Source organism: Panulirus ornatus, chromosome 19 (assembly GCF_036320965.1).
Source record: "Panulirus ornatus isolate Po-2019 chromosome 19, ASM3632096v1, whole genome shotgun sequence".
Taxonomy (NCBI): domain Eukaryota; kingdom Metazoa; phylum Arthropoda; class Malacostraca; order Decapoda; family Palinuridae; genus Panulirus; species Panulirus ornatus.
In genome coordinates, this window is record NC_092242.1 from 21,816,148 (window position 1) to 21,842,964 (window position 26,817).

A 26,817-nucleotide genomic window follows, 5' to 3' on the forward strand; every position below is an offset into this window, starting at 1 on the left:
AAGAATGTGTGAAAAGACAGAATGTCATCTGAAAGGGCAAAAATGGGTATGTTTGAAAGAGTAGTAGTCCCAGCGATATCAAATGCTTGTGAGGCATGGGCTATAGATAGGGTTGTGTGGAGGAGGGTGGATGTGTTGAAAATTAAATACTTGAGGACAATATGTGGTGTGAGGTTGTTTGATCGAGTAGGTTATGTAAGGGTAAGAGAGATGTGTGGTAATAAAAAGAGTGTGGTTAAGAGGGCAGAAGAGGGTGTACTGAAATGGTTTAGGCATATGGAGAGAATGAGTGAGGAAAAGTTGACATAGAGGATATATGTGTCAAAAGTGGAGGAAAGAAGGAGAATGGGAAGACCAAATTAGAGACAGAAGGATGGAGTGTAAAAAATTTTGAGTGACTTGGGCCTGAACATGCATGAGGGTGAAGGTGTGCCTGAGATAGAGTGAATTGGAATGATATGGTATACTAGGGTCAGTATTGTCAATGGACAGAGCCAGGACGTGCAGCATCTGGGGCAAACCATTCCATCCATGTTCTTGAGCCAAACTGAATACTGAAAACTGAATACCCCAAGCATGTATTGCTCAAATTTCACTCTCTCAAGAAACTAGATTCCATTCAGCTAAACCCTGTCTTGACCACTACCTGCCTCTTAACTAATACTTACATGCTTAGATTTCAACCACCCAAAACTCATCCCATCCCTTCCTGCACAGCACATCACACTTTATAACCAGGTGCCTTCCCTTCACCTAGTACCAACATTTCTTCATCACTTCCTGTTTAGTAGATCTCAGAAAGTAGCCAGCCTTGCAAACATGTAAAGCTATGGCAGCAGCAGCAACAACAACAACAACAACAACAACAACAACAACAACAACAACAACTACAACAACAACAACAACAACAACAACAACAACAACAACAACAACAACAACACCAATAACAAACTACTTGTGTAATTGTAACTCCAAATATTAATCTTGTTATCATTTCTTCAGGAGAAATGACAATCAAGTTGACTGCCATTGAGGAGACAACTGCAATCATCATACATGGCCATAAACTTAATGTTTCCCAGTACACCCTCAAGAACAAATACGGAAAGCCCATTGAAATTCTGAAGTTTCTTGTTTACCCACCACATGAACAAGTAAGTCACCATACGAGTACTGTAAAAAAATATTATTCATGTATTTGTTGCATGTTGGAAAGACGACTAAGAAGGGCAGGAGTTTTGGTCTGGAATTCCTCTCCTTTTATATCATACTCTTTAAAAGACAGAACAGAGGAAGGCACTAAGTGAGAATTTTTCTGGATCATACTTTCCAAAAAACAGAATAGAAGAAAGAGCTAAGGGAGGATTTTTCCTCTAAGGCTCAGTCAGCTGTTTCTCATGCTGACTTGCTAAGGTGGAAACAGTGAACAGGTAAGAAAGAATACACATCTTTTTCAGATTGAATTCCTCAGCCATACCTGCATCAATTTAAAGTAATCTACTTTAGTCAGCTAGTTCCAAGGGTCGCTGCAATGCTTCTGGCGTAAGATGAATAACTTTCTTCTCTTGGTGCAGTTGATGTATATTTTGATATAGATGCTTTCTCATTTACTAACATACTGACTATGGCTGTTGTAGATATTTAGTGTGACCTAGTGTGGTACTTTTCAGTGAATTTTAAAAATCTATTAATTTTTTGTCTTACCATTTGAGTGAGCTTTTTTCCAGAAAAAATAATGTGCACATAGCATATAATTATGTTAACACATTACATACATGTGTAGTGTGAGCTCATCATTTGAATAGATATTTAAGCGGAAACACTAGCTGCTGTATGATGTATCCCTCCTAATGACGTACACACATCTTACTCTGCTCATGCTACTTTCCAATTATCTGTGTTCCATTGTTTCTACACCTACAGTATATACATTATTTATTCATTTTTCATTTTCTTTTATATTTGATTGCTGGTTTCTATGTTAGTGAGGCAGTGCCAGGAACTAAGGAAGAAAAGCTGCATCTTCTCACGTCCATTCTCTAGCTGTCATATTTAATGCACCAAAACCACACTTTCCTATCCTTAACCAGGCCCCACGGACATTTCCATGATTTACCACAGATGCTTCACATGCCCTTGTTCAGTCCATTGACAGCACGTTGACCCTGTATACTACATCATTCCAGTCCATTCAATCCCATATATGCCTTTCAACTCCTGCAAGGTCAGGCTTTGAATGCTAAATACTTTTTTCACTCCATTCCTCCGTCTCTGATCGTCTCCCCATTCTCCTTGTTCCTTCCACATCTGACATGTATATCCTCTTTACCAACCTGTCCTCACTCATTCCATTCATATGTCCAAACCATTTTAGCACACCTTCAGCTCTCTCAGCCACACTCTTTTTATTACCACACCTCTCTCATACCCTTTCATTATTCACTTGATCAAACCACCTCACACCATATACTGTTCTCATACATTTAATTTCCAACAAACCCACCCTCCTCCACACTATCTTTTTATAGCCCATGCCTTGCAATCATATAATAAAGGTGGGACTACTATACCTACAAACGTCCCCATTTTTGCCCTTCCAGATAACAATCTCTCTATCCACACATTCTTTAATGTTCCCAGAACCTTCACCTCCCTCACTCACCCTGTGTCCCACTTCTCCTTCCATGGTTCCATTTGCTGACATTTCTATTTATTTATTATTCATTTTGCTTTGTCGCTGTCTCTCACGTTTGTGAGGTAGTGCAAGGAAACAGACGAAAGAATGGCCCAACCCACCCACATACACATGTATATACATACACGTCCACACACGCAAATATACATACCTATACATCTCGATGTATACATATATATACACACACAGACATATACATATATACACATGTACATAATTCATACTGTCTGCCTTTATTCATTCCCATCGCCACCTCACCACACATGGAATAACAACCCCCTCCACTCTCTCCATCTCCTTCTCACATCACCACTACTTGTTATCACCTCCCCATGAGCTACCTTCACTGAAGTTCCCATTTGTTCCCTTGTCTTATGCACCTTATTTACCTCCCTCTCAAACATCTTTTTATTCTCCCTAAAATCTAATGACACTCTCTCACCCGAACTCTCATTTGCCCTCTTTTTCACCTCTTGCACCTTTCTCTTGACCTCCTGCCTCTTTCTTTTATACATCTCCCAGTCATTTGCATTATTTCCCTGCAACAATTGTCCAAATGCCTCTCTCTTCTCTTTCACTAATAATCTTACTTCTTCATCCCACCACTCACTACCCTTTCTAATCAACCCACCTCCCACGCTTCTCATGCCACAAGCATCTTTTGCGCAAGCCATCACTGCTTCCCTAAATACATCCATTTCCACCCCCACTCCCCTTACTTCCTTTGTTCTCACCTTTTTCCATTCTGTACTCAGTCTCTCCTGGTAGTTCCTCACACAAGTCTACTTCCCAAGCTCACTTACTCTCACTGCTCTTTTCACCCCAACATTCTCTCTTCTTTTCTGAAAACCTCTACAAATCTTCACCTTCTCCTCCACAAGATAATGATTAGATATCCCTCCAGTTGCACCTCTCAGCACATTAACGTCCAAAAGTCTCTCGTGCGCCTATCAATTAACATGTAATCCAATAACGCTCTCTGGCTATCTCTCCCACTTACATACGTATACTTATGTATATCTCTCTTTTTAAACCAGGTATTCCCAATCACCAGTCCTTTATCAGCACATAAATCTACAAGCTCTTCACCATTTCCATTTACAACACTGAACACCCCCATGTACACCAATTATTCCCTCAACTGCCACATTACTCACCTTTGTATTCAAATCACCCATCACTATAACCCGGCCTCATGCATCATAACTACTAACACACTCACTCAGCTTCTCCCAAAACACTTGCCTCTCATGATCTTTCTTCTCATGCCCAGGTGCAGATGCACCAATAATCACCCATGTCTCTCCATCCACTTTCAGTTTTACCCATATCAATCTAGAGTTTACCAATGGGATAAGCATTGTGGTGCTTATGCTTATGGGATAAGCAACTGTGGTGCTAGAGACTCCTTCAACTTTGCCAGATGTCTTGGTTGATCTGTCTGATCCTTCTAGGCCTTGTTTTCGGACCTCATCATCAAAGTCCTAGATTCTGGAATTCTTGTATATGGATATTCTCAAACACTTCTACTGACAGAAGCTTGGAGAATGCTTAGCAGATGACCTTATGCTTAACATTTAGTATTCAACTCAGAGACGATATCAGTTTGTCTGGAAATCCTTTCTGACCTTTTTAAGAGATGCTGATGACGCCGAAGTTATGGAGGCTTGGCCTTCTTTATAGAGAACTTGATGTGAGAAAAGTAACCTTAGGAATCTTTAGGAGAAATCAAGAAAAAGGGATTTTTTTTTTTTGCCGCTGTCTCCCGCGTTAGCGAGGTAGCGCAAGGAAACAGACGAAGGAAATGGCTCAACCCACCCCCATACACATGTATATACATACGTCCACACATGCAAATATACATACCTACACAGCTTTCCATGGTTTACCCCAGACGCTTCACATGCCCTGATTCAATCCACTGACAGCACGTCAACCCCGACATACCACATCGATCCAATTCACTCTATTCCTTGCCCCCCTTTCACCCTCCTGCATGTTCAGGCCCCGATCACACAAAATCTTTTTCACTCCATCTTTCCACCTCTAATTTGGTCTCCCACTTCTCCTCGTTCCCTCCACCTCTGACACATATATCCTCTTGGTAAATCTTTCCTCTCTCATTCTCTCCATGTGCCCAAACCATTTCAAAACACCCTCTTCTGCTCTCTCAACCATGCTCTTTTTATTTCCACACATCTCTCTTACCCTTACGTTACTTACTCGATCAAACCACCTCACACCACACATTGTCCTCAAACATCTCATTTCCAGCACATCCATCCTCCTGCGCACAACTCTATCCATAGCTCACGCCTCACAACCATTCAACAATGTTGGAACCACTATTCCTTCAAACATACCCATTTTTGCTTTCCGAGATAATGTTCTCGACTTCCACACATTCCTCAAGGCTTTCAGAATTTTCGCCCCCTCCCCCACCCTATGATCCACTTCCACTTCCATGGTTCCATCCGCTGCCAGATCCACTCCCAGATATCTAAAACACTTTACTTCCTCCAGTTTTTCTCCATTCAAACTTACCTCCCAATTGACTTGACCCTCAACCCTACTGTACCTAACTACCTTGCTCTTATTCACATTTACTCTTAACTTTCTTCTTTCACACACTTTACCAAACTCAGTCACCAGCTTCTGCAGTTTCTCACATGAATCAGCCACCAGCGCTGTATCATCAGCGAACAACAACTGACTCACTTCCCAAGCTCTCTCATCCCCAACAGACTTCATACTTGCCCCTCTTTCCAAAACTCTTGCATTCACCTCCCTAACAACCCTATCCATAAACAAATTAAACAACCATGGAGACATCACACACCCCTGCCACAAACCTACATTCACTGAGAACCAATCACTTTCCTCTCTTCCTACATGTACACATGCCTTACATCCTCGATAAAAACTTTTCACTGCTTCTAACAACTTGCCTCCCACACCATATATTCTTAACACCTTCCACAGAGCATCTCTATCACCTCTATCATATGCCTTCTCCAGATCCATAAATGCTACATACAAATCCATTTGCTTTTCTAAGTATTTCTCACATACATTCTTCAAAGCAAACACCTGATCCACACATCCTCTACCACTTCTGAAACCACACTGCTCTTCCCCAGTCTGATGCTCTGTACATGCTTTCACCCTCTCAATCAATACCCTCCCATATGATTTACCAGGAATACTCAACAAACTTATACCTCTGTAATTTGAGCACTCACTCTTATCCCCTTTGCCTTTGTACAATGGCACTATGCATGCATTCCGCCAATCCTCAGGGATGGAGGCAATGATATTCCACTTTTGTAAAATTATACCTTCGTTTAGATTTGGTGGATCTTCCATATGTGGCTGTAGTGATTTCTCCTATCAAAGAGTCAGTTTTCAGTTGTCCACCTAGTCACCATTTTGGGTGATTTGACTGTTGCTAGTGTTTGTAGCTTTTCTGAAAATCGTTTCTTCAGTTGTCCTCCTTCAAGTGGGTATGCTTTCATTTTGCTTGCAGACTGACTGCAGAGGAAACAAAACTGAGTTTAGATTTTTGAAAAACCATTACTTTCCAAAGTGGTGCCTTTTTTTTTTTTTTTTCTTCCCCTGCCCAGCATTCTTCTCCTTTGTTGGAAAAGCTTTTCTTGAAATTTATTGTGGCCGTCTAGAGTTAATGTCATGACTTGTAGATGAGTACAGGGAGGTATGGTGTGGCAGGAGTAGCCTCATTTGACTGAAGTGAGTCAGAATCATTAGGGCCCATCATTTTTCCCTGGCAAACTTTGGTTTAGTCCTGGAAGGATGAGTTAAAAGAAAGATCTCCTCTCCACTATCTGGGGGTCTGAAGTAAACAAAATGTCATCATTCCTCAAGGATTATCTCATTTTGTTTGTAGACACCACATTAGACAGAAGGAGTTTTATGGAAACCATATCTATATTCTGAAACTGATTTTTTTGGTGTTTAACGGACATTGTTTCATCTATTTTTAATGAACAACAGACAGACAGTTTACCAAAATTATGCCTTGGTAGATGACACCACTTGCTTCGTGAGTGATCACTTACCATAGCAATCACCTATTATTGCTCTGTGCAGTTTTTAAGAATTCTAAAAAAAAATTCTTTGGGGATATGATTAATTTTTTCATGATCATCAGTTTGCACATCACTGAATAGTGGGGACCAGGTGCACATAACAGTTGCCCTTCTACTCAAAGAGATTACCAGTCAGTTTAGAAAGCATTTCAATCTGTTGTTGAAGAATCTGATGTCTCAGAAGTGTCTGAATCCTTATGTTTAGAGTTATTCTCCAACCTTTATCATACAAGAGCATGGCTAGTAAAATTCAAGTGGACACCTTCAAAAGTCTCAGATCTCACACAATCTAAGAATGTTTTTGACAGTTTAGCTCCTCATTGTCTTATGAAAAATCTACCATATCACCCTGGGCCCAGGGAGAAGAGTTAGTGAATTGCATGTTATATCCAGACAGAAGAATCTTCTAATTTTTAAAATCATATCACCCTGGGCCCAGGGAGAAGAGTTAGCGAATTACATGTTATATCCAGACAGAAGAATCTTCTAATTTTTGATGACCATCCCTCATGGTTAAGCCCAAACCAGATTTTTGGCTGAGAGAGAAACTAATAAGACTTAGATATAGTCCTGTTGTTATCTAGTTTTAAAAGGTTTCATCAGGAGGGCATCTTGCTCGATACACTTTTGAAAGCTTTCATGAAGAGGGCTTCTTGCCCATTGCTCAGTTAAATCTCTTAGGGAGCCATTGGACTTCACAGTAGATATGGAGGGATCCATATATTTGTTTCCTGGAAACTTAAAAACAGTAGATTATGGAGGGATCCATATATTTATATGAACTGAAAACTCAAAACTCTTCTCAGCAATAAATATCTAGATTTCTATTAAGAATCTGATTATTCTGGCTCAACCTGTTTTTCATGTTAGAGCACATGATGTTAGAAAGGTAGCCTTTACCTTGGCCTTCCTCAGAAAACTTGTGTGGGAGGAATTCTTGAAAAGGGTTTTTGGTACTCTTCTTCCACCTTCATTACTTACTATCACAGTTAAAACATTATGGGTCTACTCAGTGTGGTTCTATTGAATCTGCCTCAAGAGAGGTGGAATTCAGCATGCCTCCAAATCACCAATAGACTTTTTAGGTGTGCTTTAGGGTTAACATTATTAAAACATTTTCATTCAGACTGTTCTGCTTCATGAGGGTATGCTTTCTTGCTCATGGAACAGACTCCAGATGTAAGAAGTATAGGTTTAAAAGTTTGAAATCTTCATCTCTCTCAACCTTTGTCCTATGAGCATATTTTTCATGGTGTTCTTAGCCTTCCCTGCCTTTATCTTCTTTTTAAAAAAAATTTTCTATGTACCTTTCATGACCATCTTTGAACTGGTGCGTGTGATCTATTAATTATTAGCTGTGATTAGCTAGAATTGAGTGGGATCCTGACAGCTTGGTTGCTGTTGCTGATCAGCTTGGTGGGCTCAAAACAGACTAGTGGTTGCAGTCATCCAAGGATGGTTCACAGAGGGTGAGCAAAGGGTAATGTCACCTTGCTAGAAATCATGAGGGTTGGAAAGGTTCTCACCCATATATTTACAAGGAATGTATCATATGCTTACAGGACACCATCTTAGAGATTAAAGGTTTTCCAGTGTTCAAAACTTGTTAGTACAATTTTTCGTTAAATAACCATAATCTATTGAATGTTTTTCTTAACAGTTGTATTTAGGCTTGTCAGAAATTTTGCGTCGTGGAAGTAACTACACACTCAGGCTCAGCTTTGCAACTACATTGAAGGAAGGACTACAAGGATTCTATTTGTCTTCCTACTTAGACAGTGAAGGGAAGAAAAGGTAATTAGAACTATGCTATTTTCCCTTCTTTACGCTTGTCCTTTTCTGAAATGTTTCTTGCTTAAGAGTAGAATTACTGCATGTTTGCATGCATTCATCCATTCCATCATATCTCTTATATGATGAGCTTACTTTCCTATCTTGATGTCTCACAGGTACAGTGTATTAGGTTTCCCAAAATCTCTGTGAAGCTTTCCAGAAATACAGCTCTTGCTGATTGTATTGAACATAATGTAGGATGAATCATATTGGTGCAATACCAAATCCCAAATGGACTAAATGTTGCCTAAGCTTTATACCATACTGGAATGTATGTTATTAGCTTTAATGAGAAATGAAAAGTGTCAAATATTGATAGGTAAAATCATACATAGAATGTGAATATTTTAGTTAATGAGTATAACAGCCAGTGATATCCAGCTGATTAGAGTAATATAGATTTGCATTTGTAAATGAGGCAAAACTTAGATTTGAGTTTACCAAGTTCAGTCTTGTGTTTGCTTCATTTTCTTCATTTTTGCAATGCTAGTCATTTGCATTAGAATTTGAAATACTAAGAATTTGGTAGAGTATACACCTTATTTAAAAGTCCATTGTTTTTCTATTAACTGTCTACTGCACCTGACAGCATTGAGAAATGCATTCCAGCTCATCCTCTCCTGTCACAGCAGATGGAGCAAACATAGTACCCACTTCTCCAAACAACCTATCCTGTGCAGACCAACCAGTTGCAGATATGAAACAAAAAACAGCATCTGGCTGGCTGTTTTCTCTTTGCCAACCACATTTAGGGTAAATGAAATTTCAAACCCAGCAAACCATAAGTATGAATCTGTACTGAAAAGCAAAATCAAGGCCTGAAATTCTCTAAGTTGAGTGTAATTATGATGGTTTTGTCCTTGGTTAAGGGATGGGGATAAAGAAAGTGACTAATAGGAGCAGAAGTGGGGTCTGAGAATCCTCTCCTCTTGTATTATTTATTTTCTAACCTTAGGAACGGAAGAAAGAGCCAGTGTGGATTTTTCCGTGAAGGATGAGGGCTGAGCAAGTATGAAATAGCATGTTTTCAATAAGAATTGTTAACCTTGGGTTATGATTTGTTTCATATCATGTATCAGAGGTTCATAGTTGGGAATCTCTTCTATATCCAGTGAAGATGAGATAGAGTTTTCTTATTATGTTACTTTCATGATTCATGTGTTGTGGTATTTACGGATGAAATCATATAGTGTATTAAGCATAGAAAGCTGCCACCTTCCATTTAGTCATGAGATATTAGATGAAAATGAGTGTGTTAAATGCAGAGAGTCTGGCTGTGAGGTGCATGGTACATTGACTGATTTTGTTTATGTTTAACCTTTTGAACTTGCTCCTCTGTCCAAGAAGATTTTCTCCTTAAGGTTGGAGACTGCCTTTAGCTTTTCATTTTTTTATGGTGACAGACATGGCATGGACATAATATGCCCCGGGTAAGGCCATCTTGGGTGAGAAAAAAGTTAAGAAAAAGAAAAATTTTATTAGAGCTCTGAAAATGTTTATAGGTTGTGCTTTAAAAGGAAGAAAAAAACATAAAGAGGGGAAGACTAGATAAGGAAGAGAATTTGAGGGAAGAATGAGGCACTATAACAGCCAGTCCTTGAGTAGCTGGTCCCTGCACAGACTTGTGTGAAGCAGCAACCAAAAGCATGTCACAGGTCCAAACCTTTGGGTAGGGACACATGCAGACAGTTCATGAGAGCAATAGCCAAAATAGTGCCTATAGAATGTAGAGAGAGCAACAGCATTACAGGATATGGAAAGGAAAGGCTGAAAAGAGGTGCTGCCAGGAGAATGAATGAATTGGAGGATTTTTATTCTCTTCTAGTTATTAGAGAGGGGAAGGATGAACCACCCCAAATATGTGAGCAGTATTCCATACTTGGGTGAATAAAACTCCAGTAGATATGAAGTAGCTGCTCACAAGGAAAATTATTATGGCACCTTTGTGATGTTGATTGTGTAGGGTTTCTGTGATAGAGTGGAGGATATAGTTATGTTATTACAGGCTTGAATTGTGGTTTTTGAAGTTGAATATGGAGATAGATTATTTTTAAAAAGAGATATTGGGAAAAATTACATTTTAGCTCATCTGAATTTTACAAGTTTGTTGCTTCCCCACTCTGAATGCTGCAAAGGTCTGAATTGAGAGAGAAAACAAGGTCAGTACGAGAAAGAGAATGAGTGTTAAAGGTATGAGGGTAGGAAATGCAAGTTGAGATATGAAAAGTGAAATAATCTGCTTAAAGGTGAATAGGGAAGGAGTAGAAGAGAGATCATTTATTGAGAAAAGAGAGTAGGTTATTGAACAGAACCCTGAAGAACACCACTACTGATGGGATAGGAGAGAGAAGTCACTCTGTCAATGACTTCTGTGATGGAATGGCTAGAGAGGAAACTATGTGTTAGAGAACAAAGAGAAGCATTAAAACCTAAGGAATGGAATCTGTAAAGCAAAGACTTATGCCACGCTAAGAGGGTGAAGTTGCTCAATCATTGACTACCATAATGGAATGGCAAGAGAGGAGACTGTGCTTTAGAAAAAAGAGAGAAGCAGTTAAACCAAAGGAATGGAGCTTAGTAAGCAAAGACCTGTGCCCCCACACTGTCAAATGCTTTGGAAATGTTGAGGGCTATGCTGAAAGTTTCACCAAAGTCTCTGAGAGAAGAGAACTAAGGTGAGTCACATAGGAGAAAAGATAACTAGTAGTCCTAGCACTAAAAGATCTATACTGTTGATAAAGATGAAGGGAATGGGAATAAGTTTCTGAGAGAGTGAGAGTTTAGAAGAGTTTTCAAGACTTTGGAGAGAGCAGGAGAGAAATGGAGTGATAATTACAGGAGTCAGAGTGGTCCTTCTTGGGGAGGACTCTGCTTAGATATGTTTCTAAGTGAAAGGAGAGGTGCAGGTTGTTGGAGAGAGGGAAAATAGGTGAGCAATGATCGGTACTAACTCAGAGGCACACTCCCCTAGACCTAGGAGAGGTATGCTATCTGGGTCGTATGCTTTGACCACCTGGTGCTGAGAAAGTACAGGTACACCACCAATTTTCCGGCACTCTTGGTTCCAAAGCCCTGCTGGATTAACTATTTTGCTGGACCAACCATGGTCACATAGTGATAATTCATCAACACACCTCTAACCCACTAATTATACATCTCCTATGTTTCTAAAGTATACCATGGACTGCTAGAAATTTGAATTAAACAAATATTAAATGTTTAAGCACCCTAAGATGGTAAGTATGTTCTTAGATTGTTTGAATCCCGTGGGTTCTTCTTCATCTTCTGTTGTTAGTGTTTTTCTAGGTGTGCATCGCCAGAATGATGGAGTTTCATCTGCATTATACACCTGCTCAGGACTGAGATGCCTGTCAGCTATGAGTTTTGCAAATTTGTCTACATACTCGGCTTTTCTCCGTACACTTTATTCGTGGAAATTTCATGAGGCTTCTTGAATCTTTGAAGCTGTCCTTCACTACAGTCATGCTCATATTGTAATTCAAGTTCTTTATGGAACAACTTAGCATGGTCCATTATCATGCCACCTGACAAGTCCACTCCATCACTCGAATGCTGTCGAAATCATTCCATCATCACTTGATTGTGCTTACCATCTTTCGTAGTTTTTCTAATTGTCATTTGTTTCTTGGAATCGCTGTCTGCATAGAATTTCAATATTCTCTCCCTTTGCTTCTTTATATCATAAACAGTTGAACCAATACTGTAGATGTCACACAGCTTACGCACTGAAACACCACGGTCCATTTTTTTTCAACAGTTCTACTTTATCTTGGATTGATATGGACTGGTGTTTACATTTGACACCATGACTGACACTCTCATATGCCTTAGAAGCCATAGCTAGGGCTAAATTTAAGCAAAATAAGCTGAGAATCTCACGGAATTGTGGTATCACCACCAACAAGTGCAGTGTAAAAAAATGTAAATAAGTGCGCTCTACACACAATGGCATCTGTAGCTGCCCAGTAAACTAGTCTGGTGGCCGCGGTAATTTCAAGTTCCTCACGTAATTTTGTCCGGATTAAAGGAGGTGCCGAACCATCACTTGCCAGAAATTCAGTGGTGCACCTGTACTTAGAAAGACCCTGCATAAGGAGAATATAGATGACATAGGCTCAGTGGGAGGAGATGGGATGAAGGATTAGAATTTGAATCACCCAATGTTGAGTTAGAGGAAAAGAGGTTGCCACAAAGAGCAGCTTTAACAGTTGGAGAGATAGCAATATATTGAAATAGATTGATGTGGTCAGAAAAGAGAGGGAAAGGTTGAATTACAGAGTTGTTTTGGTGTTGCTTTAGATTAAGGAACAAAAAGATTTGTCTGTAGAAGTCAGGTCAGCACACTTATTTCATGAAAGTGAACTTGACTCCTCAGGGAACAACTTTGTAATGATTCTAAGCAGAAGTGAAAGCAGAGTGGGTTTCAGAGAAAAGGAAGGGTTTTGTTGTCTGGAGTTTATCATCCCTGATAGGCATCAGAGTAGGAGCAATCAGACCATGATTGAGGAGAGGAAGTTTTAGAAGATGGGATATAGGACTCCATTCCAGCCCTGATAACCTCTGCTATGCATTCCGCACAACATGAAGCATCCCGACCAGAGAAGCAGTGCCCATCCCAGGGAAAGTCAATTAAGAAACTGCAGGGAATAGCTTTTGAGTTCTCCCATAGTTCCAAAGGTGGCATTTCGAGAAGGGGGTAAAGGTTTGCATGCCTAATCAGAATTAATAGAAATAAGATTTGGTCTGAAGACCCTAAGGGAGTAGCAATGGTTTCTGAGTAGTGGGAGGGTTTACAGGTAAAAAAGAGATCATGTATTAGAAGAGTGATCATGATAGGAATTCGGGTAGGGTGTTTAATTAATTGTTTCAGATTCTTTAGGAGAGAAAAAGAAAAGCTTTGGCTCCACCAGGATTGTCCTGGTTAGAGCCTAACCAATCCTTGTTGTGTACATTGAAATACCTTGCATTGAGGGTCTCAGCATGTGGATGTGAAGAGAGCAGTGCTTCATAGCAAGAAATCAAATAGTTGTAGAGTTGTATATAGCTGAAAGATTTTTTTTTTCTTTGGGGGTTGATGAAGATGAAACACAAAAGTAAGTTGATAGAGGGTACAAAGATTTTGAGCCAGATCGCATCAAAGTTTGGAGACATAAGATGCATGAGTTGAGCAATAGGTATTTTTGTACTACAGTAGGCACAAAGTTTACCCTTGGAGTGAAAATTATGTTTTGAATTATTGTTGGAGATCTGATAATGCAGAGGAGAAGCAGGCTTGGATTGTTGGATTTCAAGGATGTCATAGAAATGGATATGAAAAGAACCAGGTCTAGGAGCTGTATCTATGGAAGTGAGGTGGATCCCAGTTATGTGATGGCAGTCAAGTGGGCTCTGAGATCCTCCCAAACCCTTTTGACTGGTGATGTTGTTCCAAGTCAGCACTGAAGACTATCTTTAGTTAGTCTTCTCCAAGGTTCAGGTTGGTCACCAATAGATCATGGAACCAAATTTCTCTCTAGATCTTAGACAGTTTAGTTGTCTCAATCTGTGATTTTCTAGACTGGTATGATGTAAATGATACAAATGTCCTAAAAGATTTGATACCCTTTACCCTTGATATGTGGGATATTATTGAAAATACCATCACCACAAGCACAAAGAAAAAAAAGCCTATTCTTTGTGAAGTGATAGATTTGCAGAAGTAAAAGATGGTACTCAAAAAATTATATTACTTTCTTTGTGTTGGCCCAACAGAGTGCTAAGCAAGTGGGAGGAAGGAGTTTGGCCTAAAGTATGACAACTTAGATGAGAAGGGAGGACGTAGGGGTGTTCTTTCTTTCTCTTAGACTTGCTTTATCATACGAGTTGGGAAGTGTATGACTGCATTCCAGCCTTTCAGCATTAGCCCTATATATCCCTCTGTCAAGTGTGAACAAATCTGCCACCACCTGCTGGAAGGGTAGTCTGGTAGGGGGGTGGCATTGAATGACGATGCTTGGAAGGGACACACCATTCATAAGTTTCACATGGCGAGTAATGGTAATTCAGATTTTTCTTCAGGCCTGATCAGTGAATCACTTGTCTGAGCCTGAAGAAACATTGATTTGACCCTATAGTGTCTTGCATGTAGGTTCACAGCTCTCTGGTCCTGTTGGAAGGGTAGCGTAGTAGGGGGGTGGCATTGAATGACGATGCTGGGAAGGGACACACCATTCATAAGTCTCACATGGCGAGTAATGGTAATTCAGATTTTCCTTCAGGCCTGATCAGTGAATCACTTGCCTGAGCCTGAAGAAACATTGATTTGACCCTATAGTGTCTTGCATGTAGGTTCACAGCTATCTGGTCCTGCAGTGACCACGGTATCAACAGTCAGACACAACTGTGGTTCTCCATCTCTGGTAAGGCACTCCCTCATTTTGTAGAAATGCTTAAGACTGGGCAGTTTCTTTACTCTGCTGACAGGCCAGTCTTTAGGTCTGACCTTGTTCACCAGCAGCCAGTATATTTGGTCCTTTGCAACAGCCTTCACTTCAGAGACTTTATCCAGCACCAACCTGTCAGCTGCTTTTGGGGTTGCTACCATGGTCACTTCCATGGTTGCTGAAAACTCCTTACCCTGACTAGGTTTGTTGCAATCAGGGCTTGCCATCAGCACTGGGCATCATGACAGGATGTCAGCCACATGTCTTCTCTTGCCAAGGACATACTTCACATAGAAGCAGTGTCTTCTCCTTCAGTCAAAACAGCTGGGGATTGATATCCTTCAGTGCCTTGTTACCACATAACTTCACCAAGGGGTGGTGATACATAACCAGCATGAAGTTGGAAAACCCCAATAAAAATGGCTGGGCCATCCTCAAAAACCATGCCTCTTCCAGCACCTCCCTCTCACTTGGATCATATCCTGCTTTTGTTATTGTAAGGTGTCTGCTCCCAGATATCTCCAGCTGCCACTCACTTGGGTAACAAAGTTGTGTGTAAGTTGATGTGCACTTGCAGTTTTGCTGGAGAATGATAAAACTGATTCCCACTCTACTCCAGTCAGTGATAGCCGTCGGTCTTGGATCGTCATAGTAGACCAAGCCATCCTTTGCCATCTGACAGTTGGTGTTCTTAGAGTGCTGGAACTTCAGCTGCAACTGAAAGTTCCAATAAACTTTTTTAGCTACTGGTTTTAAAAGTTCCCTGAACTACTCCATCACTGGTACTGTTGCCATAAACGGGGCCACCTGTTCATTATGATGCAAATTCCTTTCATCAGAAAATTCCTGATCCTAGCCAGTGTCTCTTCCATCAGGCAGTACTCCTCTTACCTCATGTAAAAAAAGCTGTCAAGCTTGAGAGCACAACATAGGACACTACCCTGACTGATGAAGACCTGTTGCTTTCTTGCAGCACCAGGCAATGTGGCCTTTCTCTTGACATAACACTTTAACTGATTTATGTTACCTTCCACAGTTAACACACTTTTTCATAGTACTGAGCAAGGGGGCTGCCTGATGGTGAATCTGTGCCTGTCCACCTCTCAAGGCTGTTGCATTGTCTGGATTCACCAGCATCATACTGTGACACACAGAGCACCAGTCTCTCATAGCTGCTTCAGAAGGTACTCATTTTCAGAGGAGTTTCTCTTGTTCATTGTACAAGACATAACCCTGAAATACCTCATGCTTTAACTATGAATTTCTTAAGCCCCCCATTACTCTGTGGACTAGAGTGTACTTTGAGATGTCCACATCACACAAAGGGCACCAAAAATAACAGTCTAGAGCACCCTATTGGCACTGATGCACAAGCATTTTAACAGACTTATCCTGCAGCTGTGTCAGCTTGAAAAAGTGTACCCACAACTCAGCCTTGTTCATAATTCCACTCACATTGTCCTCCATGGCTTCCAGTGCTTCTATGATGCTGAGAACCTCCCCCTAGCCATAAAAGAACTTGGAGTCAAGGATATGCTACAGGTCTCAGACACAGATTATGCAGATGTTCACTGCCTTCTTGTCTGACCAACCACACAGTTGTATCCATTTCAGCACAGAGTGCCTCCAGTTTCGATATGCTGTGGACTGGATCTCCAGTTCCCTTTCTCCTCGTTGATGCAGCTTGGTGTTTGTGTACACCAGCATGTTTTGCAGGTCATGGCTCACCAACAGCAGCAACTTGTGCAGAAGGTGCCTATATCATGCCTTGCTGAACCCATAATGCCAGTCAGGTCTAGTGGAATTGACTTGGGTGCATCTTGTAGAATGATGATCAGTAGGTCTGCTGATCATTGCACCATAGGTAACACTGGGCTGGCTTTGTGTTTAACTGACTAGTGCACATGAGACCCTTGTTAGTCCATAATTGTGGCTACGTTCCTAATCTGCTCTTCTTGTATGCTATTTGATGGAATGGTTATTACAGTCACCAGCCCATATTGATATTGGATCAGGTTTCTCTAATGCCTCCAATTTTTTCTAGCTTTCATTTGAGATATCATAAAGAAACTGAGCTTTGATTTTAGTGGTCTTATGACACAAGGTATGTTTTGTTTATGACTGGGATACTCACTATTATTGATTCACATTGGTAGTGACTTCATTATATGTTGTCCTTTTAGGTTAATATGGACTTGCTTCTCTAATGCATCCAATTGTTTTTCTAGCTTTCATTTGAGATATCATAAAGAAACTGAGCTTTGATTTTGGTGGTCTTGTGACACAAGGTATATTTTTTTTATAACTGGGATACTCACTGTTATTGATTCACATTTAAAGTGACTTCATTATATGTTGTCCTTTTAGGTTAATATGGACTTGTATTGCTAAGCCTCCTTTTTGAATTTGTTTCCAGTGCTTTTTATTTTCATGTTATTTCAAGATTGCTTTGTCTCTCAGTTTTTCATTAAGCCAAATTCCTGACATATTGATAAGACATATTGATAAGGACTGTATTGTTATCATTTGTATGTCCATTGATATGATTCACTTTGATTCAAGAGTTCTCACTTTTAACCCTTTGCTCATCTATATATTATTTCCAAGGATTTTCAGTTTCTTTATTCATTCTCAGCTAGTTTTTAGTAAGTGCATCTTCCCTCATATTGTTTAATTTCTTGTGTGTACAGGTGCTCCTTGACTTACAGTGGGGTTACATTTTGATAAATCCATCATAAGTTGAAATTATCATGTTGAAAATACATTCAATACTGTACATCTAACCTACATCTAACCTACAGAACATCATAGCCTAGCTTGCTTACCTTAAACATTCTCAGAACACTTACATTAGCTTATTTTATAATAAAGTGTTTCTTTGCTATGAACTTTCTTGGTGCTTTGGGTATAACTTTATGCTGGCCAATTTTTTTTCTGATTTCATCTCAAGAGTAATTGCCTTTCTCCTCTTCTTCCTCTCACCTGAGGCAGGAGACACAGATAGACATTTTGTAAACATAATGGGATGCAAAAGCACAAAAACACAAAATCAGTTAAACACTGGCAGCTCATTAAACTGTACAGTAACGGTTGTTTGCACTTGTTCTTGTGCGGCTGACTGGAAGCTGCGGGTCGCTGCCACTATGTAGCATCATGAGAAAGTATCGTACTGCATATTGCTAACCTGGGAAAAGATCAAAATTCAAAATTTGAAGTATGGATTCTACTGAATTCTTATTGCTATCACACCATTGTAAAGTTGAAAAATCGTAAAGTCGAACCATCATAAGTCGGGGAGCATCAGTAGTTCATTTCTGTTTTTAAAAGAGGTGCTCTTTATCTGAATCATGTTCTGTGATTTTACTATCATTCTGTTCCCATTTTTGTAAAGACTTACTCAACAGTTTTTGATTCTCTAGTAAAAAAAAGAAGTAATTGTTTAAGTTTTCATCCCATCATGTTCCTCTTGTTTTCATTTGGTACATTTATTCTGTGTTCTTGCTGTCATCGATTCAAATCACCATAGCATTCCATTTTTATGGTAAATGGCAGTATGTACTTTCTAGAATTGTATTTTTGCCTTTCATGATTTCATATTTGTGTGACAACTCTGGCAATTTCAAGATTCCTTTATTAATTTTCTGGACTACGTTTGTTTCACTGTTTCCTTCTTTGATTTGGTTTCCATACAGTGGTCTCCTTCTCTGTTCAGATCTTTCTGTTTGTCTATCTTCTTTTTTTCATGTATTGATCTTCGTTTCCTATATTAGCAAGGTAGCACTGAACAGACGAAGAAAGGGTACATCCGCTTACATCCATTATCTAGCTGTCATTTGTGATGCGCTAAAATCATAGCTCCCTATCCACAACCAAGTCCAGCAGACCTTTCCATGGTTTCCCCAATACTTCGCATGCCTTGGTACAGTCCATTGACAGTACATTGACCCTGGTATACCACATCGTACATTGACCCGATGTACCACATTGTTCAAATTCTCTATCCTGTGTGTGCCTTTCACCCACTTGCATGTAAAGGCTTTGATCACTCAAAATATTTTTCTTTCTATCCTTCCATTTCCAATTTGGTCCTCCCATTTTCCTTTTTCCTTCCACTTCTGACACATATATCCTCTTTGTCAACCTTTTCACTCTCATTTTCTCCATATGTCCAAACCATTTCAGCACAGCTCTCTCAACCACACTTTTCATTACCACACATTTCTCTTACCTGTTCATTGCTTACTCTCTCAAATCATCTCTCACCAAATATTGTCCTCAAACATTTCCTTTCCAACACATTCACTCTCCTTTTCAGAATCTTATCTATAGCCTATGCCTTGCCTTCATGTAGTATTGTTGGGACTAATTTGATTTCAAACATAACCATTATTGCCTTCTGCCTTCTCAGATAACAATCTTTCTTTCCATACATTCTTCAGTGCTCCTAATGCTTTCGTTCCCTCACGCACCCTATGACTCACTTCTTTTTCTGTAGTTCCATGTCCATTCCCAGGTATCTAATGCACTTCACTTCCTCCAGTTATTCTCCATTTAGACATGCACCCCAACAAACCTGTCCTTCAACCCTGCTAAGCCTAATAACCTTGCTCATATTCACATTTTCTCTCAACTTCCTCTTTCCAGACACACTTCCAAACTCAGTCACCAACTTCTGCAGTTTCTCACTCAAATTGCTACCAGTGTTAGATCATCAGCAAACAACAACTGCCTTACTTTCCAGGCCCTCTCATCCCCTATGAACTGCATATTCTCCCCTCTTTCCAAGACTCTCACATTTACCTCCCTCACCAGCCCATCCATAAACAAATTAGATAACCATGGTAATATCATATACCCTCTCTTCCTACTCATACACATGCCTTAGACCCTTATAAAAACTTATAAAAACCTATGTGGTTCATGCAGCTTTACTCCCACACTGTATAATCTTAAGACCTTCCACAGGGCATCTCTGTTATCTATATTGTATGCTCTCTCCAGATCCATGAATGCCAGAAAAAAAAAAAATCCATGTTTCTCCAAGTATTTCTCACACACATTTTTTAAAGAAAACACATGATCTACACATTCTAAACCCTTTCTGAAACCACACTGCTCTTCCCCACTCTCATGCTCTGTGCATGTCTATCTTCATATCTGTGATAATTGTCATTTCATTTTCTTCCAGTATTTTCATTATTTTCTATACTGGCTTTGAATTTTCATCATAATTCAGTGGTACTGGATATTTTTCTCTGTGTAGGTATGTATATTTGCGTGTGTGGACGTGTGTATGTACATGTGTATGGGGGGGGGTTGGGCCCTTTCTTTCGTCTGTTTCCTTGCGCTACCTCGCAAACACGGGAGACAGCGACAAAGTATAAAAAAAAAAAAAAAAAAAAAAAAAAAAATATTTTCTGACACCTTTAAACATTCATATAGTAAAAGCAAACATCTGTTTGTTCTAGGCTTTTGATGCATGATTCTGCATTCATTTCTCCATTTGCAAATATGAAATTTGTCATATTTATGACAGATTTCTGGGCATATTTATATGCACATCTTTCTTTATCAGGACATTCTTTGGCATCAGAATTTCCAAAATGGAGAATTTTCATACTCGTTTTGGGATTATCATACGTTCTTCAAGATGTCTACACTTTCTTCTTGAATAATGTCTGCAAGTTTTATTGCCTTATGTTTATTTGCCTTTCATACTATTCATTAGTACTTTCTTGTTTTCCTCACTTTCTTTTCTATTCTTTGACTTCATTATTTAGACTCATTAAGATTCTTTTCATAATTCTTTCTATCTCTTTAGGTGGTTTGATCAAGTAAGTAATGAGAGGGTAGAGAGATGTGTGGTAATTAAAAATGTGTAGGTTAGAGAGTAGAAGAGGATGTGTTGAAATGGTTTGGATGTATGGGGAGATTGAGTGAGGAAAGGTTGACAGAGAGGGTATATTTGTTGGGAGTGGAGAGAACAAGGAGAATTGAGAGACCAAGTTGGAGGTGGAAAGATGGTGTAAAAAAGGTTTTGCGTAATCAGGGCCTGAACATGCAGGAAGATGAAAGGAGTGCACAGAATAGAGTGAATTGGAACAATTTGTTATACTGGGATCAATATGTTGACCCAAGGCAAGTGAAATGTCTGGGGTAAATGTCTGGGTTAAGAACTGAATTGGAGGATTTCCACCCCCCGCTCCCACCCCTTTTAGTTGCGTTCTGTGACACGCAGGGAATACATAGGAAGTATTCTTTCTTCCCTATCCCCAGGGATATACATAGATATAGATATACTGGGATATAACTAAAGTGCATAAGACAAGAGAACAGATGGGAACATCATTGAAGGGGGCTAATGGGGAGGCAATAAGTAGTGGTGATGTGAGAAGGAGATGGAGTGAGCATTTTGAAGGGTTGTTGAATGTGTTAGATGATAGAGTGGCAGATATAGGGTGTTTTGTTCGAGGTGGTGTGCGAAGTGAGAGGGTCAGGGAGAATGATTTGGTAAACAGAGAAGAGGTAGTGAAAACTTTGCGGGAGATGAAAGTCGGCAAGGCGGCAGGTTTGGATGGTATTTCTTAAAAAAGGAGGTGACTGTGTTGTTGAATGGTTGGTGAGGATATTCAATGTATGTATGGCTCATGGTGAAGTGCCTGAGGATTGGCGGAATGCATGCATAGTGCCATTGTACAAAGGCAAAGGGGATAAAGGTGAGTGCTAAAATTACAGAGGTATAAGTTTGTTGAGTATTCCTGGTAAATTATATGGGAGGGTATTGATTGAGAGGGTGAAGGCATGTACAGAACATCAGATTGGGGAAGAGCAGTGTGGTTTCAGAAGTGGTAGAGGATGTGTGGATCAGGTGTTTGCTTTGAAGAATGTATGTGAGAAATACTTAGAAAAACAAATGGATTTGTATGCAGCATTTATGGATCTGGAGAAGACATATGATAGAGTTGATACAGATGCTCTTTGGAAGGTATTAAGAGTATGTTGTGTGGGAGGCGAGTTGCTGGAAGCAGTGAAAAGTTTTAATCGAGGATGTAAGGCATGTGTATGAGTAGTAAGAGTGGAAAGTGATTGGTTCTCAGTGAATGTCGGTTTGTGGCAGGGGTGCGTGATGTCTCCATGGTTGTTTAAATTTGTGTATGGATGGTGTTGTTAGGGAGATGAATGCAAGAGTTTTGGAGAGAGGGGCAAGTATGCGATCTGTTGTGGATGAGAGAGCTTGGGAAGTGAGTCAGTTGTTGTTTGCTGATGATACAGTGCTGGTGGCTGATTTGAGTGAGAAACTGCAGAAGCTTGTGGCTGAGTTTGATAAAGTGTTTGAAAGAAGAAAGCTTAGAGTAAATGTGAATAAGAGCAAGGTTATTAGGTACAGTAGGATTGAGGGACAAGTCAATTGGGAAGTAAGTTTGAATGGAGAAAAACTGGAGGAAGTGAAGTGTTTTAGATATCTGGGAGTGGATTTGGCAGTGGATGGAACCATGGAAGCAGAAGTGAGTCACAGGGTGGGAGAGGGGGCAAAAGTTCTGGGAGCGTTGAAGAATGTGTGGAAGGTGAGAACATTATCTCGGAAAGCAAAAATGGGTATGTTTGAAGGAATATTGGTTCCAACAATGCTATATGGATGCGAGGCGTGGGCTGTATATTGGGTTGTGCAGAGGAGGGTGGATGTGTTGGAAATGAGATAGTTGAGGACAGTATGTGATGTGAGGTGGTTTGACCGTTTAAGTAATGAAAGGGTAAGAGAGATGTGTGGTGATAAAAAGAGTGTGGTTGAGAGAGCAGAAGAATGGTGTATTGAAATGGTTTGGTCACATGGAGAGAATGAGTGAGAAAAGATTAACAAAGAGGATATGTGTGTCAGAGGTGAAGGGAATGAGGAGAAGTGGGAGACCAAATTGGAGGTGGAAGGATGGAGTGAAAAAGATTTTGAGCGATTGGTGCCTGAACATGCAGGAGGGTGAAAGGTGTGCAAGGAATAGAGTGAATTGGAGTGATGTGGTATACCGGGGTTGACGTGCTGTCAATGGATTGAACCACAGCATGTGAAGCATCTGGGGTAAACCATGGAAAGATGTGTGGGACCTGGATGTGGAAAGGGAGCTGTGGTTTCAGTGCATTATACAGCTGGAGACTGTGTGAACGAATGTGGCCTTTGTTGTCTTCTCCTAGCACTACCTCCTGTGTATGCAAGGGGAGGGGGGGTGTCATTTCATGTGTGGCGGGGTGAATATATACACATGTACATAATTCATACTTGCTTCCTTTATTCGTTCCCGTGGCCTCCCCGCCACAGATGAAATGACAACCCCCCTCCCTCCCGCATGTGCATGAGGTAGCGCTAGGAAAAGACAGCAAATGCCACTCGTTCACACTCAGTCTCTAGCTGTCAGGCATAATGCACTGAAACCACAGATCCCTTTCCACATCCACGCCCCACAAAACTTTCCATGGTTTACCCCAGACGCTTCACATGCCCTGGTTCAATTTATTGACATCACATTGACCCCGGTATACCACATCGTTCCAATTCACTCTATTCCTTGCATACCTTTCACCCTCCTGCTTGTTCAGGCCCCTGATCGCTCAAATTCTTTTTTACTCCATCTTTCCACCTCCAATTTGGTCTCCCACTTCTTCTTGTTCCCTCCACCTCTGACACATATATCCTCATTGTCAATCTTTCCTCACTCATTCTCTCCATGTGACCAAACCATTTCAAAACACCCTCTTCTGCTCTCTCAACCACGCTTTTTATTACCACGCACCTCTCTTACCCTTTCATTACTTACTTGATCAAACCACCTCACACCACATATTGTCCTTAAACATCTCATTTCCAACACATCTGTTACCTGATACTACCTCACTAATGCAGGAAATGGCAATCAAATATGATGATATCAATTGTAATAATAAAAATGATAATAATGATAATAATAATAATATCTTTTTGTCTAGATGTGTATGTATCTGTCTATCTGTCTATCTTTCTTTCTGTCTGTTTGCATGTCATTATCTCTGATGCCCATTCCCTTCAGGAACTTCCATCAAGGGATGGCCACAACAGAATAGTCTCCACTTATTCATATTTTCCTTGTACACATTTTGTTTCACTTTTTCTGTAATCAGTAACATTTCTTGCACTGTACCAATTTAATACCTGTCTTCCTTGCCTAAACCATAAACTTTTTTTCTCTCTGTGCATGTGTTAAAGTGTCATGAATATCAAGTCTTATCATATATTTCTTCTAATTAGCATTTGTATCTTCCTTGTCCACAGTCTACTGATTTTGTTTCAGGTAGAATATTTATGTCTGCTATATACCACATTTTACATTTCGTACATATGTTAGGAAGACAGTTTTCAGTTGCATGAACTGTTCATAAAGATTGTTTCCCCTTTTGACATTTTAGCTGTAAGTCCAATTGCTTTTTGAATCCACAGTATTTTTTTAAAGCTGTTTTCATTAACCACTCAACCTATTATATCTTCATTTTTCACTGTGCTACCATATTCATAACATTTTATTAGTATTTTGATTTCACTATCTCTGTTGGAAAGTGCTGTTGCATCAATAATTGTATCATTTATATCTGTAAACTCATCTTGAGTTTTCTTTCCAAGAGGAAATTAATCTTTCTAATTCATGTACAGTCTTAGTACTGACTGAAATTCCTTCTTTACTGATATTTCCTTCATCATTTTTTTATATCCAAAAATTCTTTATCATTTAAGTTTCAAGCTAACTCATATGCTTCATTTCATTCTGATTTATCAAAGTTCCTTTACTTAATAAGTTTCCTGCTAAAGCTCAAGGCTTATTTTCATAATTGATTTTCTCTTGTAGAATGACTTGTCAAATATGCTGTAACTGTTGGTTCTCATTGGGTTATTTTATCACAGAATCAATTTTACTTCTACATATACTGTTTTCAACTGTTTAAATGCTTGCATATTTATCAAGTAGCATTAGAGATTGTTATTACAGTCTCATAAGACTGTTTACATCAAATCATTAAGCTGAAATCTCTTATCAGCCATCTTTGTTCTTTTGTATAAATATGTATTTTTTTAATAATCTGCATTTTTCCAGGTAGTAACATTATTCCTCTACATTTACCATTTCTTAGTATTACCTACATACAGAGATATCCTGTTTTAAATCTTTTCATTCTTGTTTGCCGTTTCCTGCAATAGCGATAAAGCATCAGGAACAGTTGAAGAAAAGGCCTCATTCGCTCACACCCATTATCTAGCTGTCTTGTGTAATGCACCGAAACCACAGTCCCCTTCCCACAACCAGGCCCTAACGATCTTTCCATGGTTTCATCTGGTTGCTTTAATGCCCAGGTTCAATCCATTGACAGCACTTCACCCCTTGTATACCACATCAATCAAATGTTCTCTGTCTCTTACATGCCTTTCACCCTTCTTCATGCTCAGGCCACAAGCACTCAAATTTTTTTTCAGTTCATCCTTCCATCTCCAATTTGGTCACCCACTTCTTTTCTCCTCCACCTCTGACACATATATCATTTTTTTCAACTTTTCCTCACTCTTTCTCTCCATATGTCCATACAATTTCAGTACACCTTTCATACATATATCATTTTTTTTAACCTCTCTTCACTCATTCTCTCCATTTCAGCAAACACTATTCAGCTCTCTTAACTACACCTTATCACCACACCTCTCTCTTACCCTTCTATTTTTACTTACTCTGTCAAGCTGCCTTGTACCACATGCAGTCCTCAAACATTTCATTTACAACACATCTATATTTCTCCATAGTTTTCCATCTATAGCCCATGTCTCACGTCCATGCAACACCATTAAGACAACTATATCTTCAAACATACTCATTTTCACCCTTCCAGTTAATGAACTCTCTTTCCGCACATTCCTTAATGTTCCAGGAGCCTTCTCCTCCTTACCCTATGACTCAGTTCTGTTTCCATGGTTCCATTTGCTGCCATGTCCATTTCCATGAATTTGAAATACTCCACTTTCTCCAAATTTTCAAATTCACATGTAAACTAATCTTCCCTCTTCCCTGCTAAATCTAATAACTTGACTTTTATGCTCAACTTCCTCCTTTCACTCACTCTCCCAGACTAATACACCAACTTCTGCAATTTCTCACTTGAATCTGCCATCAGTGCTGTGTCATCAGCAAACAAGTCTCACCTCCCAGGTACCTTCACCCCCCTACAGACCATATTCCCTCTTTTTTCCAAGACTTGCATTTACATCCCTCCTCCCCATTTGTGAACAAATTCAGTAACCATGGAGGCATTACATACCCCTGCCTCAGACCTACTTTCACATTGAACCACTCATCCTCCTCATTAGCTATTGATACACATACCTTACAGTCTTGATAAGATCTCCTCACTGCTTTGAATAGATTTCCTCCCACACCATATGTTTATAAGACCTTCCACAAGGAATCTCTTATCATCCCTATAGGCTTGCTCCAGATCCATAGATACCACATTCAAATCCATCTGTTTATCCAAGTATTTCTCTCATACATTCTTTAAAGCAAACACCTGATCCTAACATCCTCTACCATTCCTGAAACCACATTTTTTCTCCCCATTCTGATGCTCTGTAGATGCCTTCACCCTCTCAGTTGCCACTTTCTCATACAACTTGCTAGAAACACCCTAAAACACTTATACCTCTGTAGTTTGAACACACCTTTGTCCTCCCTGGCACTAT

General features: G+C 39.8%; 1 protein-coding gene across 1 annotated transcript in view; it reads left to right on the forward strand.

Annotated features, from left to right (window-relative positions):
* The window catches only part of LOC139755679 (endoplasmic reticulum aminopeptidase 1-like), a 383,172-nt gene that overhangs the window by 61,167 nt on the left and 295,188 nt on the right, over positions 1-26,817 (forward strand). Inside the window, exons 4-5 of the mRNA XM_071674326.1 lie at positions 1,003-1,154; positions 8,462-8,595. Of these exons, the coding sequence (XP_071530427.1) occupies positions 1,003-1,154; positions 8,462-8,595 (286 nt within the window). The remainder of the gene's footprint in view (positions 1-1,002; positions 1,155-8,461; positions 8,596-26,817) is intronic.